Below are 20,312 nucleotides of genomic sequence, written 5' to 3'. Positions count from 1 at the left end.
TTGTTACTGCACATTAACATAAATCCTGCTGCTGTGTGTGCATGTGTGTACAGCCTCATCATATATCAGGTAAGAGTAGCTATTTCAGTGTTGATATTACTTAATAAATCCATAATACATTGTTTGGGTCTGTGCCATGAACAGCATATATATACACTACTCACAAAAAGTTAGGGATATTTGGCTTTCAGGTGGAATTTATGGAAAATGCAATATGTTCATGCTACAGTGATATAATATCATAAAAGTAAGACATTTAAGTAGAAGGATGCACTACTGATTTCCTCATCTCAAAAAATTCATTCAACACAAAAGGTAACAACAATGGTAGTTACACCACAACAAAAAATTTGAACGTCTCAATATCTCGTCATGTGCCCTTGAGCATCAATTACAGCTTGACAACAACGTCTCATGCTGTTCACAAGGCAACTTATTGCCTGCTGAGGCATGGCATCCCACTCTTCTTGAAGGGCAGCCCTCAGGTCATTGAGGTTCTGGGGTGCAGGGTTTCAAGCCTCTACACGACGGCTCAGCTGATCCCACAGGTTTTCAATGGGATTCAGATCTGGAGAGAGTGCAGGCCATTCCATTTGAGGTACACCAGTCTCCAACAGCCGTTCCCTGATGATGCGGCCTCGATGAGCAGGAGCATTGTTGTCCATGAAGATGAAATTAGGCCTGTGCTGTTCATGTAGGGGCACAATCACTGGATTAATGATGTTATTCAGGTAGTATGGGCTTGTCACTGTACCATTCACAAAGTGTAGGACAGTTCTGTACCAAGTGGACACCCCTGCCCACACTGTAACACCGCCACCACCAAAAGCTCGCCTGGTGACAACAGTGGCTGATGCAAAGCGCTCTCCCTGACGTCTCCAACATCGTTGCCGGCCATCATTTCTGCTCAGTGTGAATCGACTTCCATCAGAGAACAGCACTGAGGCCCACTGGTATCTCGTCCAGCGTAAATGCTCCCTGGCCCATGCAAGACGATGATGCCTGTGCCTGGTGGCGTGGTCAGGTACCCGTGCAGGTCGTCTAGCACGCAGACCACGCTCATGTAAACGTTTCAAATGGTCTGACGTGACACTTGGGTGCCTCTCACCTCTCTTAAACGTGCCTGGAGTTGAGTGGCATTCATCATCCGGTTTCTCAGGGCAGTGTTCACAATGTAGCGGTCATCAGCACGGGATGTGGCCAAAGAACGTCCACTTCTAGGCCTTTCTGTGACTCTTCCAGTCTCTCAATATTTCTGTTGCAACCTGCTGATGACACTCTGTGACACTCCAAGCTCAGTGGCCACTTCTGTCTGAGAACGTCCTGTTTGAAGCATCGCAATGGCAAGGGACTGTTGTTCCATTGTTAGGTGTCGTCTTGGTCTCATGATGTCAAAATGTGAACAGCATGATGAGGACAACTGTTTAAACACCAGCTCTAATTGAACCAGGACATTTATTGGTCAATTCAAGGATCACACACCTGCTGTGATTTTTGCCGTTAAGCTCCTTGTTAGAGAACAGCAACTTGTGCAAAATTTATTGAAACATTTAACAGTTGGACATTTAAAAGCTTAGAGAAGATCACATTAAGTTCACCTGTACAGGTTTGAATGCATTTTAGGCTTGTTGTGAAATTTCACCCAAAAGCTGAATATCCCTAACTTTTTGTGAATAGTGTATATATGTACATATGTACAGAGGGAAGTCTGGGCTTCCCTGCTTCATCTTCCCTGAAGATGACGATATCTATATCTATATCTATATATATATATATATATATATATATATATATATATATATATATATATATATATATATATATATATATATATATGGATATATATATATATATATATATATATATATATATATATATATATATATATATATATATGGATATATATATATATATATATATATATATATATATATATATATATAGATAGATAGATAGATAGATAGATAGATAGATAGATAGATAGATAGATAGATATGGATATATATATATATATATATATATATATATATATATATATATAGATAGATGCTCTCTGGATGCTGTGTCAGAATACTGTCATTCACTTTCAACTAAAGTGGAAAGAGAGGAAGCAACAGTGGGGGGTGATCTTCTCAGACCACAAATTACTGCAGTATTCACAGTTCAGTGGGAACCTTGAGTACATATGGGACATACTTTTTTTAAACGGTCACATGTCTATTAAACAGAGATGAGAGCCTGTTGGAGCAAAACAGTACCTTGGCCACCACTGTCACCTCGCGATGCTGTCACTTTGTTCAGCAAGGTGTGAAGAAAGTCATTCTCTGCAACTACCCTGCAACCAAACATGCGCAAAAATATACTTGAAAACAAAAAATTATTCTTATCATGTGGCGTCAACTGCATCAACACAGAATTGTTGCACTAATATTTTAGTCAAAGGACGTAAAAAAAGATTTTGATACCAGAAGAAAATGTGACATACGGAAAGAAGGGGATGAAAAACTGTTTCTCCTCATCACATTCAATCTTCCCTTTGATGATGTCGCTTATGTCCATCACTGCCAAAAAGGAGGAATTTAAAAAGAAAAAAACTCTCTTCACAAGAATTCAAGGTAGTAATTTATAACTAAATACAATATAATGTTGGTTAATCTTGACCAGTCACACAGATCAAACAGCATCTGTTTGAGCCAGTCAAAATAGAATTGCCCTGAGAATAGTAAATCAGTCATTTCTGGTTATTTTCATATTTTGTTTTACTGTAGAAACATTGATGTTTCTACCTGGTAATTCTTTTACAAGCACAAACACTGAAGCAGCATCTGCTGACAAACAAAAACATCCATTCTTCTTAAAGCCATTAAGGTCCTAAGTAGTGGTAAATTATGGTAAGAGAATAACAAAACATCAGTTTTTTCTGTCACAAAGTATATTACCATTTTCAGATGGATACAAATGAACCTGCCGTGATCAGTTCCACTCGTGATTTGCACCTATTATATCTAAATAGGTTGTTACTCCATAGCAAAAGCACCTTTTTTTCTATCTTCTCCATCTCCAGAAAATGGGGGTATACTCTCCTGACTGGTTGAATTGCAAAGTTGGTGAACAAATAAGGGATGGTGATCTGAACACACACGGCTTGGGTACACAATTACTAGAGGTTGTAAATAAGCAGAGTAATTGAGACAAACATGCTGCTTTTTAAGATAACTTTGCCAATTTGGTGGTATAAGTAAATGAATAACAAAACACCACAATAAATATGTTTGACAAATATGCTCATTATCTGCAGTTGCATGTTAAAGATTGTCATCTTTCATTTCCTTACTGCATACAGTGCCAGTCAAAAGTTTGGACACATTTGATCATTTTAATGGGCTGATGTTTCCAAATGTTTGACTCATATGGTACATGTTTGTCTGTGTACTCCCATGTTAACTGGTGCCGATGTGACAAGTTCAGTAAAAAAAAAAAACAGTTGAGGCATAAAGCGAGAGGCTTGCACAGCCTATGAGGAGAGGCTGGTTGGGACTTCTTATGCTGAGTGAGCATGTGGTTAGTTAGTTCATGCTGCAATTGGTTTCAGGAAGCCTCCAATCAACTCTAAAGAACCCGATTCCAAGCAACTAACTGGAAGCACCTGTTGCTTTGGCCTGAAAAGCAACCATCTTCTCAGCTTGTGCTAGCTTAGTCCTTTAACTATTCCTCACAGTACATGCTGAATTACCATGTAGCTCTCTTCTGCAATAAGTAGGAGTTGTTACTTGAAGTGCAAAAACTTGGCTGTGGTGGGTAAAGGGAACACACTTTAGCTGGGACGGGCGGCTGAAAAATGTAACCAGGCAATAACCGAGAGTTGTTCCTTTGCAGTGCAAAAACCTTTTAGATTAGAAGTAAAGTAATAACTAAACTATAAGGCCCTCTGACCGCCAAGGTTAGCAATTTAGGAACACTTTGGACAAGAATAAATTCTATTGACTCCACTAAAAGTACCTGCCACACCAAAAGGCCGCCTGAGGCCTTGAGTGCACTTCTTGTTTGTTTCTTTCAGGTCCATCTTGCCCACTCTCACTATCTGACAGATCAGATAAATCTTCTCTCTGCTCAGGTCTTTGTTCCCCAAGTCCTGGTAGACAAAGATGAAGACAAAGTAAATAAAAGAAGATCTGGTAATAGACAGGGAGCAAAATGAGAAAAAATGTAATCCTCAGAGAGGAAATTCCTCTATTCTGCTACACAGAGACCTGTAAAGTTATGAAACAGTGTGACAGTGCTCTCCAGTGGTCACTTACTGTAAAGACAACCTTCAGGTTGTTAAGCATGTCTATCTCTTTTGGGAAACCACTGCTGCCCCAGCGAACCAAGTAGTTCTCACTGCACAAAGCATGTCAAAACATTAAAATGAAAAAGATTTCACATCTATATCACAGTTCAACTCTGACAATCACTGATACAATGTATGGACAAGCTAACGACATGTATATATATATATATATATATATATATATATATATATATATATATATATATATATATATATATATATATATATATATATATGTGTGTATGTATGTTGTGTTGTCAAGGGGGATTAATGGTATTACAAAAGCTTTTAACAAATCCAAGACACACAGCAAACACAGATTTACATGGACGAGAATAAAATGGCAGAACAAATTGCAACAAAGTGAAGAGATAATCTGGTAGTAGTGGACAAAATGATCACTTTGGTCTAATTTTTGCAACGCTGGCTGAAATATAGATATATTTAGTATGATAGTGAGTGACAGGGCTTAACATCAGCGCTGTCAGAAGCCTTACTGCGCTGCCAGTCACTATCCACTGCCCTATTATTTAAATTTTTCTTTATCACTATTTTTGGCAAATTGTCAGTATTTAGTGTGCCTCAACAAAGGAGAAGAGCTGGTGAGCTACATAGACAAGAAACTGGAGGAAAAGGGAGGACAGTGAATGTTGGCTGAAGCGTGAGCGGGCATACATATAGACAGCTGAGACATGGAGGACAGGTAAAAAAAAGTAAATAGTTACTAAGAGAGATTGACAGGAAGACAAACGGACTGTTCTTATGTTTTATTTCATCCTATTGAAAGGGTTCACTATTTTTATGATTCTATATTTGTCAAATGAAAACCAGACTCTTATGGGTTGGGATCCCATCAATACACATGATACTGTTTTTTCAATATTTATGACTTTCTCTGTCGTTGAATGGGAGACATACATAAAAATGTATCATGATATAAGTTTGTAATTTGAGGCTTTAGCAGACACATTTTATCTTTCATATAGGGCTAAAAATCCATCTGATCAGAATACATATCCAAAGAAATAACCATCATCTAAGCAAGGCACAATGGCTACCTTATGATGGTCTGCTTGTTGGGATCATACAATGACATGAAAAGCTCTGAGTCCTCTCCGATGCGACAGACGAAGTTCCTGACAAAGACGTAGAGACTATGAGTCGGGGAAGACTGGATCCGTGCTGAGATACCACTGTGATCTGTCTGGACGTTGGACTGCAAGAGAAGACATAGTTTGAAGGTAGCAAGCTATAAGAACTTTACAGAATAAAATCACACTAAAAGTCCTCACAAACCGCATTAGTATGTAGGATCATTTATTATAAATAATGACCTTGATGTGAAATGTATTGGCTCCACAATCCAGACTACTAGTTTATATGTAAGAAACTGTGATATTCCCTTACTACTTATGAATAAGTGTTGAAATGTAAAATGGAGTGCATGGTATACCACTGAGTTTGAGCCAAATTGAAGAGTACATGACTACATTCTAATTCCTGCCATATCTGGGCCAGAATAGCTTCAACATTTACTGATATTAACCCCTGAAAGCTATGTTCCAGAGAATGTGCCACTCAGCTATCTTTCTCCTGCACTTTCTAGTGTACCTGTTCTTCTTTAATACGTTCATTTATCTTGGTCGTTGCCTCCTCATGTGCCCTGAAGAGACTGATGATATTAGCCCTCTCTGGGTCCAAGATGTTCCCATCTTCGTCTCGAACAACGAGGTCCAGTTCTAGGATCCTGGAGCAGAAATTGGCAAACAGAGAATTGATGGAATGTGAACAAGGATAAAAGAAGAACAGAGAGGTAACAAGGGAAGGCAAACTAAGTGAAGGAGAAAATTGATGTTGACAGGAAGGGTGTAAAGGAGACAGGAAGACAAAGCAATTAGAAAAGGACAGAGGAACTTGAAGAGATAAAAACCAGGGGAATACAGGCTTTTTACAGCTTGTGTGACAGAAGTTAAGATGGAAGATACGCTTTACACACTGAGTACATGTCAAGACAGGCTTACTTGTTGCCGTAATCAATCTTAGAAGTAACTTTCTGCTTGAGCTCCTTAAATTCATCATTAGGCAAAGTGCCAGACAGTAGCTGAGAACGCCACTCCATCAGTTCCCACATCAGTCTCTGGACCTGCTTCACACGCGTCTGTTTGTTAGCCTAGACAAACAGAGGTGTTCAGTCACATACACACACACACATCTCAGCCTCCACAAGTCCATTTGGTAACAGTTTGCTTTGTACCACAAACAGCTGTTTCCATATGCTTCCCCACTCTCTCAATGTGGTGGTCACCTCCTTCACCAAGGGCATCTCTGCAGATATCACCACTTCCTGATTTCTGAAGTTCCAGACACACAAACATTAAAGGAGAATATATTTAAATCTTCCTCCAACTTTTGGACAGATCATTTTTATTCCACTCACCCCCGTTTTTCAATCATAACCTCTTTAAGGTGGACAAAACTGGCAGGAAAAACTCCCTGAACAGGAAAATATTCATGGGGGGAGGTAAAAGGAGAAAATCAGATAAAACTTTCAACATAAAAAAACTCCTGGTTTTCATATTTCACTATTACCTTCTTGTTAATGTCAAATGAAACTTGTTTATATGAACAGTGTTTATAATCCACAGTGGGCTCTTACCTGCTGGGCTTTGTTCCTGGCCAAGTAGCCTCGATACCACCCTGAAAAACAAGTTCACTGCATTCACTGCAAGTCTGGCATTCATAAGTGAATATAACAGCTTGAAAATAGTTATAATGTTTTTCTGAGCCCACTGTAAGTGTTTTGTCTTGTGAAAGTTGATTAAGGGTAGCTGAAATACAGCTCTGTTCACATTTATTCCACATACACCAGCTGATTCAAATACCTGCTTGTTGCTTGTCAGTGTCTTCATAACAGCTGCTCCCTTTTTATGATGTATGTGCCTCACAGAGACCTTCCTTAACATGCTTAAATGTGAACGAAATAGTCTCTCTCTTTCTTCCCTCTCTCTAAATGCATAACTGAAGTATCCCAGACAGCATCTACATTCATTGAAAGACAGTCTCTGATTTGTAAAGATGTATGATTTTTGTGAAAACGCAAATTAGACACATTGTATGTTGTTTTCAAACAATCTTCTAGATCTTCTAGATCACTACATACCAGGTCCTGAACAAAAGACTTCAACTTTACAAACCTGGATTGAAACTTTCCACACAATGCGCAGATTCATTAAAACACACTTTCTAATCTGTGAAACCTTTATTCGATTTGTCCAAATGTAAAATTGGCTCATTTAATTACATTTTTAGCATCTAGATCACATTAGGTTTGAAAAAATAAGCAAGATCCTTTTATTTTCTTGAAAAAGAAGGGCCAGTTTGAACACAGATGGAAGGTCATGTATGAGCAGAAGGGGGAGAGCAGGGTTTCTAATAATGGCACACATTACCAGTCAAATAGGCCAATAAGGATTAATGATCAAACATGAACAGATCAATGTCCATATAAAAATACTTTATCCAGTGTACAAAAGGAGACTGTATTGAAACTATTACTATGCTCTAGAAGTGAAAAGGAGAAAGACACAACGTGCATTGTGGCAGAGGGTGAACAGGAGCAAATGAAAGATAGGTTCATGAAAAAATTGTATTTCTGGAAAGAAGATCATAAAACAATAATAAAAAAAAAAAGCATATATATACATATATATATATATATATATATATATATATATATATATATATATATATATATATATATATATGTGTGTGTGTGTGTGTGTGTGTGTGTGTGTGTGTAGTGAAAGGCAGGAGCTCATTATGTAAATAAAGACAGGAATGGAATTTTTTACGTAACGTGTGTCTCTTGCGTAGAAAATTTTATCTTTAGTTTCAAGTGTTGTCATATGTTTTTCTTTCTTTTCTGGATCAAAGACAAATTAAAAATAGAAAAAGGCTTTAGATTGGCCAAGTTAAGCTACATCCTACAAGATTTCCACCTCTCACAAATATAAAAAAGGTTTCAGAAATGCACACTGTGTCGAATAGTCCAGTTTTAAGGAATCGATGTTTTGCAGTTTTTGTTCAGGACCTGGACTGATGTGGTCTAAGTGCCCAAAGATTTTGTGGAATTGCCCTTTACACATTTGTCAACTTGGAAGCTACGTGCAGTGTCCCAAATTTAAAAGTCACACTTTTATTTAACTAAATGTGCATAAAAATGTATAATTACAGTGGGTAGTTTCCATTTACTACTACAAATTACCACATTTGTTTTTTTTCTTGACAAAATTAAGAAGAAAACGTAGTTTGTCAGAAACACTTTACAATACCATTAATTAGCCACTTACCTTCACAGACCTCCTGGATGTAAACTGTATCTCCTACTTTCAGGGAAAGTTGCTTCTCCCCTTGGGCAACAAAATTCCATTTCACTGAAACAGAAACAATGTTTAGAAGTAGTGCAGTAAAATATTCCGACCCAAGTGAAGGCAGTGTAATCCGTTTGTCACGAGACAAAACTTTAGCACACGCAAAAAACTAGCTTAATAATGAAACTCGTTTGTTAGTTTCATTGATTGGCACCTGTTTCCAGCTGCTATGCTATGAAGGATAACTGCTAAAGAAAATGAAGAAATAAAAGAAGTAAACTATTTTTCATAGGTTTATGGTTATTAAATAGGATATATATATATATATATATATATATATATATATATATATATATATATATATATATATATATATATATATATATATATATATATATATATATATATATTTATCCTGTTTAATAACCATTTATATATATACCTATTTATATATATATATATATATATATATATATATGTGTGTGTGTGTGTGTACATATATATATATATATATATATATATATATATATATATATATATATATATATATATATATATATATGTGTGTGTGTGTGTACATATATATATATATATATATATATATATATATAAACAGGTATATATATAAATGGTTATTAAACAGGATATATATATATATATATCCTATTTATATATATATATATATATATATATATATATATATATATATATATATATATATATATATATATATATATATATATATATATATATATATACTTTATATATATATATATGTATATATATACTTTGAATATACTTATATACTATACTATACTATATTTATATATAGCATGTGCAGAAGATTAGCCAAGATAACTTGCAGCCATGTTGTAAAGCAAAACGTCACATGCACAGATTGCTGTTTTCCTTTCTTATCTGATGGTTAATGGGTGTATTTGCATTTGTTTAGCTCTTCTTTTTATAAATCAAGAAAAATATTCTTTGTACAACAGTGCAGAAATAAGCACTACTGAGATGCATGGTCGCCTCTCCCTCACAGAAACATGCATGAGGTGTCACTTTGCAAGAACTCAGCTTTTGGGCGCGCTCGTTGTGCAGATGGTTTGCCCACTGAACAAGTAGCTCCTTACAGTAATACATAAGACGCTTAAAAAGCTGCACACTTTCAGTAGATTAGCTTAAATTGAACTGTCACTACTTTTACAAAATTGACAGGATGTGAATAGTTTATAAGATTACCCTGGAAATATTACTTTGTTTCAACTATGACTGTTCTCAGATGAACAGCAATAAGCTGACACAAACTTCCTTCCTTCTTCCTCCATTTCCTGTATTGTAGTCTTACACAAACTGCCAAGACAGTAATTATAGATGTGTCAAAATACTGTAATAATTCTGTTTGCAACTGCCTTTGAATGAGATTTTAGTTTTTCATTGCCATTTTTATTGTCAGTCTAAAGCTGCAGCAAGTAGGAACTCGACATATATATTTAAAAAAAACAAAACAACTTCAACTGTCACTTATCGGTTCAAGTACTTTACACAGCTTGTTTCCACTACATAATTCATAAATGGGAACAACAAGTGGCTCACTTTCTGTTAAAGCAGTTTGCATCACAATTATAAATCTGTGTTCTTGCCAAGTAGTTCACTGTGTTGCATATCTATTGGAAACACGCTGCTCAGTTCCACCATATTAAACCACACACAGATATGAACTGTAAACTGCACTGAGCCTGTTCTCGTAGAGGCTAAGATTTGTTTCTGGTCAAATGCATACTTTCCATCTTGAAATGATAAATTTCAGGAACAGTTTATCCAACTTCTGTATTTGTGCTGCATAATGTTTGCAGCCTATTTCTACCCTTTAGATGTTTGATCTGCTAATGACTTAATCCCTTGAATTCCTCCTCACTTATTCCTTCTTAATTCTGACTTCCATAAATGTTGCAGCACTAAAGTTATATGACAAATATGATTTATCTAAGTTCTTTGTTTTCCATTAAATTAGATATTTACATCCTAAAATGTTTTGAGGCCTTTTAGCACCTGCCCACAGTGTCGAACAGGAAGTGATGGGAAACCAGACTGTATTTTTAGTGATGGGATGGGTAGTTTACCATCACACAAAGTCAGCAAGACAACATGATAATAATAGATGTAAATGTCGACACATACCCAAAGAGACCCACAAGTAAGCACATATTGACTTACCCACACCAAACCGCTCTGTGGTAGTCCTTGTCCAAGGAGCCATGATTAATGTTAATCCCTTACTCACTTAAAAAATGGTTTTCTGTGATCGTCCTCTTCTTTTCATTTCATTCTTTAAACTTCTCCAATTTTTTAAAACTGTAAATGAAAGCAATAAGCCCAACCCTTTTGCCTTTCTTCCTCTTCTGTCTCTTCTCGCTTCCTGTCTTCAAGCTGTTAAGAGGAAGTGGTAGATTACAAAAAGGAGGAGCTCTGTCAAGCACACAGACTCGTGTAGTCTATGAAGTGTCCAGTTTAGTTATTTAGACTCACTGTTAAGCATCAGAAATATTAATGCAAAAGAATTATTTGTAACATCATCCACTTAACCAGAATCAGCACATAAACTGGTTCCTCGTAGTTTTACTTCTACATGCAAACCCAATGAAATCACACAAAGAGCAAGTTAACATTTGCGAATTTTTTCAAATCCAAAAAGAAAAAGATGTATTGGTTTGCACAAAGTAATATCCAGTTATTGATCTTTACAGCTTAAATCAATAATGAGACGGTGCACACTGCCGAGCCTCACTGTCCCTACCTTCTCTTTGCGCATGCCCTGACAAGCTAGTGTTTTAAGTTAGGAGGTGAAGCATCAGAGGGAAATGTTTGATTTTATGTTCAGTCTTACCGGAACTTACCTCCTCTTTCTGCTGCAGCAAAAGAAAAACTGGAAATACATGCAAAAAATGTTTTCAGTGAGCTAAAGTAAATTAGATCTAAATATCTATCTATCTATCTATCTATCTATCTATCTATCTATCTATCTATCTATCTATCTATCTATCTATCTATCTATCTATCTATCTATCTATCTATCTATCTATCTATCTGACAGCATTCTTCCTGTATTGTGGAAAACATCATCATCCTTATCATCTTCTTCTAGACAATAATTACTAACAGTTTGTTTTAAAAAAGAAAGAAAAGAAAGACAGAAATTTCCAGCTTGGATTAATAGAGGTTTTTTTTTTTCATTTAATTTTCAGTCAGTAGAAAACAAATTCTGAATTTCATACAGTTTGTCAGCTTATGATTAGTTTCCAAAATAGCAGAGAGAATTATAACCACATTCTAATAGTTTCATCATAGCATGTTTTCTGTACAGCTTTGTAAATCAAAACTGTCTCCAGAATATCAAGATTTCTTTAAGGCAAAAGAATTTCACTTTCTCCTGTAAGCATTCAAAACCCATCAAATTCCAGCTGCATAAGCTCAAATTTCAGGGATAGATATAACTTTAATTAAAGAAAATGAATGCGGCTGAGATGCCACATGTAAGAAATTGTTATCATTTAAGATTTATGCCTGCTGAAATGTTGCATCGTCAGGAAGAAGGAAAATTTTGGCATCTAAATACATTTTCTGGACTGATCTGTAAATTTGTCAAGTGCCAGATAAAAAAAAAAAAAGCATTAATTTTGTCCCAACTTTGCTTGTCATAAGAATTATTTATAAACTTCATTTCATTACTCAAAGAAAATCCTTCAACATAAAATATGTATTTATCCCCTGAACCCCTTGACGTTACCACAGTAACCAACACCCTCCCAATAGGTGAATATCCATGGCAGTGCAACTGGCAGCAATCATCCATGATAGATGAAACCTTTTGGGTATTATGTGGCTCACTCTCTTGACTTTAATCACGAAGTCTGCTTTTAGAATAATAAATAGTTTTCTTAGAGAGCGGAAAGAAACACTTAGCATACTTCTAAATTAAAAGTCGTCTGATGCTCCTGTCAAACTCTATGATCAGAAGCACATCGAACTCAATTCAATCTTTTTTTTTTTTTTACATGGTCTCTTATTAGAAGTCTTGTGGAGTAGCTGCTCGAGTAAAGCAACTACCCACACTTCACTATTCTGTTAGGTTTCTACAAACCAAATTAAAGAAACATTTAGAAAATGATCATTCATGCTTTCTAATGAAACTCTTGGTGAGACACAGCCGCATGAGGGGTGCTGAAAACTAACTTATTATAAAAGGAAAATTACTGAGAAGCAATCCCGTTGATGCTTAATCAAAATCAGCATTCGTAGCTGCTCGTTTGGCAATATGGACAGCCTGTCTACAGAAGCTTGCATCTTCCATGACTGCTCGTGCTGTTTGCGCCACCAGTCTGTATTTCTTTGCTGAATCTGCCTCACCAGCGGCTGATTGCACTCAACAGACTGTCACAAGTGACTGTGTTTCTTCTAAGTGATGCAGTTACTTTGCAAATCTAACAGAGCCTGATTACTGAGCCACAGATCCTTTTACTTTTTTTTTTCTTTTTGCAATACCTCATCTTATTTCCAGCAGCATATTTGAAACACACCGTTTACTAGACGTTGTTGTCTGTATCACAAGATAAAAAGATTTCTTTTGATTCCATTGATTTTTGAGGTACCACTTCTGACTGCCTTTAGCAAGCTACCAGCTTGATTTTTCTTCTCTCAACCTTTCTTTGAACACACCAAAAGATGTTGTGTCCAAAAAACAGCTTTATATGCAACAGATGACTTAGATTTAATGGTTTTGTCAGGTAATAATCTTGGCAACATTAGCACAAGATCTTGCTGTCACATGTTATAGACAGAAAGATGGAGGTGGCTGAATTTGTGGAAGGATAAGGGGAATTGATAGATATATGAAGAAAGATTTATAATGATAGTTTGTGTAGCAGAACAAATCCAGAACTCTCTTCACAAGAAGAAATAAAGGTGCAGCCTGAAGGCATGATGGGGAAAAAAACATGAAAAAAAGGGACAATCAAACTGGCATCTCTGAAATTACCAGAGATGAATTGTGTTAGGATTAAAGAATTTTTTAAAAAAAGAAAAGAAAAAAAGTACTGCACAGAAAAAAAAGACCTCACCTTGGTATATAAATTGACAGAAAGAAAAAGAAGAAAAGTGACGAAAAGCTCTGAGGGGAAAGATATGAAGGCTGCCAGAAACACTTAAATGGTTCTGACCCTAGGTCACACAAACATGACTTCCAAACTGATCCCACTTCTCAGAGACATATCCAGAAGCAATGAAGCTTCTACAATTCTCTGAACTGTAGAACTGTAGATGCATTTGTGTGCATCACGTAGATAGAAAAAATATCATAAATGCTTTTCTGTGAATCCGACTTACCAGCACTGTGGTGCTGAATGCAGCGAACTGCACTGACTATTCAGGTAATCTTAGAGAAGACACTAATCACTGAGGACAACCTTTTACACCGTGGCAGCTGGCACATGCAAGTTAAATAGCATAAGGAGAGAATGGAGGAGCTATTAAAATGATTTCAAAGGCAAGTTCCCCTGAAAAGATTAGTTGAAGGGGAACAATAAGAGACAGATAGGGTGAAAGGAAAAATAAAAAGAGAGCTGTGTGAAGAGCTGGTGTGTCCTTGCTCACTTTCTCTCTTCTCTTTCCCACACACTCACTCACTCATTACATACAAACACTGTTCTTGAAAGAGACTGTGGTTCCTTCTGGGAGCAGAGCAGCGGGAGCAGTCGTCACAGAGAGAGAAAAGCAGCTCCGAGGTGAGTTTATACAATTGTACATACTAAATCCATGTTGTATCAGTGTGTCGTTAAATTAGAAGAGAAAAAAACTATCTTCAGGTCGGGTTGTGAAATCATCAGAGTATTTTCTATTATTTATTCATTTACTGGTGTGCATTTTAGCAGTCAAGCAAGAATAATACATAAAAAATATAGAAATAATTTGCTAAAATTTCTGCTTTAGAGCAAATGAAATTAAGATGTTATTACCTCATAGCTGCTTGAGATTTTAGAGCATTCAAGCTTTTTACAATTACATTTTTGAAGCATTTTAATGCACATACATGAAAAAGAGGGCTGAAAGAAGCAGCATGTGTGGTTAGTGGTGCGTGATGTTGCTCACGAACACACTCACAGCATCAGAACTTCCCATTCTACATGTCTCATCTCAGTTTCTTTTAAATGAAACCTGATTCACAGCTTTAGTTTAAACTTAACTCAATCAGTTTACTCTTAAGCCTGCATACAAAAAAGGGTAATTTAATCAGGCTTGAATATGTGGAAGTCAGATTAGAGCCTTTTCTCTAAGTATTGGTTGGATGAAACCAAAGGAGGATTGTATTTTCTATGTTTCATTAGTTTGAAGAGCACTTGTAACACAATGAAAGGTGTAAGTAACAAATAATGTAGACATATAAAAAGGAAATGATAAAAAAAAAATTTAAAAAAAATTACAGAAATAAGTTTTGTTAAAAAAAAAGAAGCTAACAGATAAGAGTAGTCTGGTTGTTTAATTTGCTATTGTAAATGGCTCACTAGTATGAATAACAATGTGGATGATAGACTTCTTTGCTTCGTTCATGATCTGAATGTAATGATGACATCCTGCACTCTACTGGAGTACAGAGAAGCTAAATTAAATCTAAATTAAAAATGAAGGAATTTAATCTACATTATATTTATTACAATTGTCATGCCTGCAGTCACTGCCGGGTGCACTTTTACCTAAAATACCATTGTCTCTTCCTTTCAGTTTAATAATGTTTAGACACCAAAATAAGACATTATGGCTTGGGTTCAAATCGACCATGCAGCATTGTTGAAGATGACAGACAGCGTCTGACTAAAAATAAAACCCTACTTCATCTAAATGTGTATCATGAAACAATAGTAGGAGGATGTGGTGAGGTGTCATGACATGGTCACAGTATGCTGCAGTTCGTAAGATATGACAGATGGTTGTATGATTCAGGCTGCGTGTTTCTTGTTTTCCCTTTAACGAATATTTTCTTTTGAGTCCAAAGGGGTCCTGAATCCTTCTCCACAGCTCCAATATTAAAATAAAAGAGATGTAGTACGAGTGGCACACTGAGGGCAATCAGTTATTCCCATCTGACCTGAACTTCTTTGTGTATGCATGTCTATTTGTCTGTGTGCCACAGCAATGCATGCTGTTGGTGTCCATGCATATTTTATATGTTATATCCCCCCGTTGGTCTGCAGTTATGCCTGTTGCATGATGGTTTTTTTTTTTCAATTTCACACCTCCAGAGCCTCCATCTGTTGGTCAGAATACACAACTGTTACCTAGCAACTTGCCATCCCAGGCCCCCTTCCCCTTCTTGCTTTTCTTGATTTTTGTACATTTGTTGAAACATTTAGTAAGTGTAACAATCTGAATGGCAACAAAAGAATAACAGTTTTATATATTTGTCCATATTTCAGGCCTTTAAGTTCATCATAATTGTGAGAAGTGGATATCATCATATAGAAGATTTTTTCATCAGATTCACCCAGACAAACAAAATTTTATTTGGTGCAAAATCTCAGAACAAACTGCCTAAAACTGAATGCAAAAAGTGAATTGATAAAGGAGTTATTTCCTTTTTCTATAACAACCTGACAGAGAAGTTCATTTCATACCTGAGTGGCAAACTGCGGGGTGTGAAATCAGCTCTCAGTGTCTTGGCGTTTAATGTACATTTTCATTTACATTAGTTTATAAACTAATAAAACTCATATGATTAAGGATGGAGAAGAGCAGATATTGCTTTGTCATTTATTTTAGGCTGAGTTAAAAAGAAAAAAAAAGGCATTTAAAAATAAAAAGGATGAACATTCGTATTTTTAAGCTTTCAAAATTTAGGTAGTGAGTACCAGCTGAGAGATAAATAGCCCCATTATTCGTCTCCAAATTCAGATCATTACTGCTAAAGAGCCACTCTTCCAGGTTCTTTACTGCCTGTCTTTCATCGTAACGCCCAAATTGGGCTCTTTTCACCAGACCACACAAGGGGTATCCAAATGAGGCAGGATGAAGCCTTTAAAGCTCATTTGCATACTTCTAACCGTGGTAGATACGCAATAAGGAAAGGAAGCTGCCAAGGAGTGCCTTAAAGAAAATCATTTAATAATTCATCTCATCCTTCAGATGCTGAGTATCATTTCAATTACACATAGATAGAGCTGGGGCCCTGAGTAATTGAAAAGTAGTATTGTTAATTTAGCCCCTGTACTCCAAGTAAGGCAGTCAGGCTGTGATATGCGTGTCTTAAAATATTCCATTAACTGATTTTTTAAAACATATTTTCATTTTTTTATAACTATTTGACATTTTGTGACATAAAAAACCTGTCCAAGTCTCTGTTGGACAGAGTTTGGAAAAGGGAGGCAGTTTTAAAAAGATTGAGTTACTCATGAGCAAAATTCAACTACTTAGATCAATATATTGCTACATGGAAACATGGAAAAAGAAAGAAAAGAAAACTGAAATATAATATGCTATCGCCTAATTTATGTTCATGTAGGAGCTGCAAGTATTGAAGGATGTTGAAATCAAACATGTGACAGGTATATTCGGATAAAGTTGGGACTCAGAATGTTCGCAATTGATAATGTGCCAACTATTAAATGTAAAGATCAATTTGTTTTGAAGTGTATAAAAATATCTCCTGTGTACAACGAGTTAAGTCCAGAGTCCTCGTCAATTGACACCTTTCCTATCTCCTGCCTACTTTCATCAGGAAAGCCCACAATAAAACAAACAAAAACAGCAAATAAAAGAAGAATCACAAATATGTGAAAGTCATAAGGCATGATCATGCAACTCATGTTCTGCAGGTTTCCAGTGTTTCCCTGCTCCGCCAGACCTGTAGTTAAACATAAACATGCTGACTGCTCATTAGTTAGATGAGTTGAAGCAGGGGAAACTCTTAAAACCCAGAAAGCAGTGGATCCTGAGTTAAAGAACACTGGGAAGGATTTCCCCAACCTGGCTCGTGTTTTTTTTTTTTTTTTTTTTTTTTTTTTTTTTGCTCCTCCCACTAAACAGCTGAGAAAGAGAAAACCATTGGTGGAAAAAGCTGCAAACTAGAAAAGCACTCGGAGAGCGCAAACCTCCGCCAAGGCCTTCAAAATATTCCTGGATCCAAACAGTGATCCCCACCAAAATTAAATCAGTTCTTCCCTTTAACACTTCCAACAACTCCTGAAAATTTGATTAAAATCTGTTCTCTTGAACACAAACAGATAAACAGATAAACACTGGTGAAAACATAACCTCCTTGGCAGAGGTAAGAAAAAAGCCTTGGATCACGCAAGGAGCAAAACCAGACGGGGAGGAGCAAAGACAGGATCTCGCTAGCTCCCCAACATTACTTAACCCCAGCTTTAAGCCCTGTTTGCACGACATTGCCATGCAAAACACAAAACATTTCTTTTGCCTATTTGAACAAAAAAAATGCAACAACTGAATGACAACTATCTCCATGCAGCAGAAAATGCAAATAAGACGAGAAGGAATGCAGTGAATATGTCAGGCCTCTTGTAGACAGTAAAACTTCAACGACACACCCATATGTGTACCACATCCTCATGAACTCATCACAACACAAGTGTTGTGCTAACTGCCGGTTAACTGGCGCATGGACTTTCACTCATGCCATAAATGTTCTACCAGGTTTTGCTTCAACAGACCAAATAAATAAAAACATGCAGCTGCACAAACATGACACAGATGTCCACCACTGTTGTACCTTCTTGCAAGTTAAGGGTATGAATGATTAAGCGTAAGATGGTGTAAAAGATGTAACCGTCGCCCACAGATTCCAATTCCAGTTTAGACTGACAGGACTCGTCTTGCATTGCAAGAAAATTCTACTTTGGAAGCTGTTGTTAACTATCTGCAGTTTTATGAACCAAAAACTCTTTAACCATTTAAACAAAAGGCCAGAATGCAACAAAACTTTATTTTACTGTCAGCATTGTAGTGCAAGCATTGCCTTACACACCAACCCCAGACACCTGTGTCTCCCAGTACAGCTCAAATGCCACATGAGATCAATTCCATACTTGTTACCTAATCAGTAATTCATGCATAATGAAGGAACACCATCACTGTCAATGACACAGCTTTTCACAATCCACTCACACTAAAGCTCTAATAAAACATTATGGTATGTGTTATTTTTAGGGATAAGAATACTTTCACCATGGCAATCTAAGAATTGTACTTATTTCCATAACCAGTGCCAGTGATTTCATCACTGTCTGCAAGTAAATCATACCTGTCCAAATACATTTGGACCAGTCCAAAGACGAACCCTTCAAGTATGTTAAAAAGGACAAACCATTGTTGTTTCTTGAAAAGATGAAACATCATCTTTGTACAGAAGACATCTGAAAGCAAAGCAGCACACGCTCACATCCTCCAGCAAACAGAGCTCTCAGCAGTTATTACAATCCATTATAGTCCTCAAAATCCATTATCCAAACAGGTGATGCTGCTCGTGTAAGCGCCCATGTGGACCAGTGTTACCAAGTCTGTGCATGTGTTATCACAAATACAGGCCCAGTATCACCCACTATTTTGTCAGTAGGGAGAACTAATGAGACGTCAGTGGGAGACAGCAGATGCTCAATACGAAAGTAGAACTGAAAATGACTCATTATTTTCTCCCACATTTTACTTTTTTATTTATAAACTCATACTGTCAGCACTGATGTGACTGACATGGCTTTAAGAACAAATGCATGAAAGTAATGTAAATTGTTTATTTCCTGTTTAAATGATCAACACTGCATATGATCATATTATATAATAAAACAGAGATCCTCATGCAGGAATAAGTACAGAAAACAAATACAGCTATTTGTTTACTTGTGTCAACTAGAAAAAATGTACTAACACATTTGGCCAAGGGCAGGAAACAAGTATGCTGGCAATAACACCCATTAGTAGTGTAATTCATATACATTATGAATATGTTGCTGTGCTTATTAGTGGTTGTTCTTGTTTGAAAACCTGCAGTGGTTACAATGCACATGGAGCTACCCTATAATATATGAGAAAGTACTTGAAAGATAAACAGAAAATGTAGCACTGTGAAAGGTATTTTGATGATGAAATTGGTTGAAACATGTGAGTTATCAGCCTGTTGTGCTGTTGGATAAAACAGCTTAGATGTCATTTGTAGTTGAGTGCTGCACTTCAGAGGTTCATGCTTGCTGGGTTATCAGTGTTTGCTCTAAAAGGTTCACAGCACAATCATGTGACAGAAAAGCTGCTTGTTCCTGTGGAGACAGAGTTAATTAAAACTTTTCTTTTGGTGCCATTTTAGCATGTAGTTGGAGTAAATGCTGGTGTCTGTCTCCCTAAGTGTCTTTCATCTGGCCAAATCCTAAAGGACACAAAAGCAAACACATGCAGTCTTTATTAAGTAGCTACTATCACGCCAGGCAATCATTAAAAATCCACATGGAATTATTTAGTAAATAGATGAGAAACATTGAATTAAGCTTAATCTATGGAGCTCAAATTCACAGCAAAATGTCTTAAGTTGCTTTAAGCTCCACATCCATCTGCAAGGCTTA

At 36.4% G+C, this 20,312-nt stretch overlaps 1 protein-coding gene across 1 annotated transcript in view; it reads right to left on the bottom strand.

Moving 5' to 3' along the window:
• The window catches only part of dock2 (dedicator of cytokinesis 2), a 105,244-nt gene extending 94,223 nt beyond the window's left edge, over nucleotides 1-11,021 (bottom strand). Inside the window, exons 1-12 of the mRNA XM_079250555.1 lie at nucleotides 10,918-11,021; nucleotides 8,680-8,763; nucleotides 6,987-7,027; nucleotides 6,768-6,823; nucleotides 6,585-6,681; nucleotides 6,352-6,500; nucleotides 5,942-6,077; nucleotides 5,389-5,546; nucleotides 4,299-4,380; nucleotides 4,000-4,132; nucleotides 2,486-2,561; nucleotides 2,259-2,335 (exon numbers count right to left, since the gene is read on the bottom strand). Coding sequence (XP_079106681.1) covers nucleotides 2,259-2,335; nucleotides 2,486-2,561; nucleotides 4,000-4,132; nucleotides 4,299-4,380; nucleotides 5,389-5,546; nucleotides 5,942-6,077; nucleotides 6,352-6,500; nucleotides 6,585-6,681; nucleotides 6,768-6,823; nucleotides 6,987-7,027; nucleotides 8,680-8,763; nucleotides 10,918-10,960 — 1,132 coding nt within the window. The 5' untranslated portion in view covers nucleotides 10,961-11,021. The remainder of the gene's footprint in view (nucleotides 1-2,258; nucleotides 2,336-2,485; nucleotides 2,562-3,999; nucleotides 4,133-4,298; nucleotides 4,381-5,388; nucleotides 5,547-5,941; nucleotides 6,078-6,351; nucleotides 6,501-6,584; nucleotides 6,682-6,767; nucleotides 6,824-6,986; nucleotides 7,028-8,679; nucleotides 8,764-10,917) is intronic.
• Between the last annotated feature and the right edge of the window lie 9,291 nt (nucleotides 11,022-20,312).

This window comes from Telmatherina bonti (genome assembly GCF_933228915.1).
Source record: "Telmatherina bonti genome assembly, chromosome: 12".
Lineage (NCBI taxonomy): Eukaryota > Metazoa > Chordata > Actinopteri > Atheriniformes > Telmatherinidae > Telmatherina > Telmatherina bonti.
The sequence above is the reverse complement of the archived record's forward strand: the minus strand, read 5'-3'. Positions and strand labels throughout refer to the sequence as shown.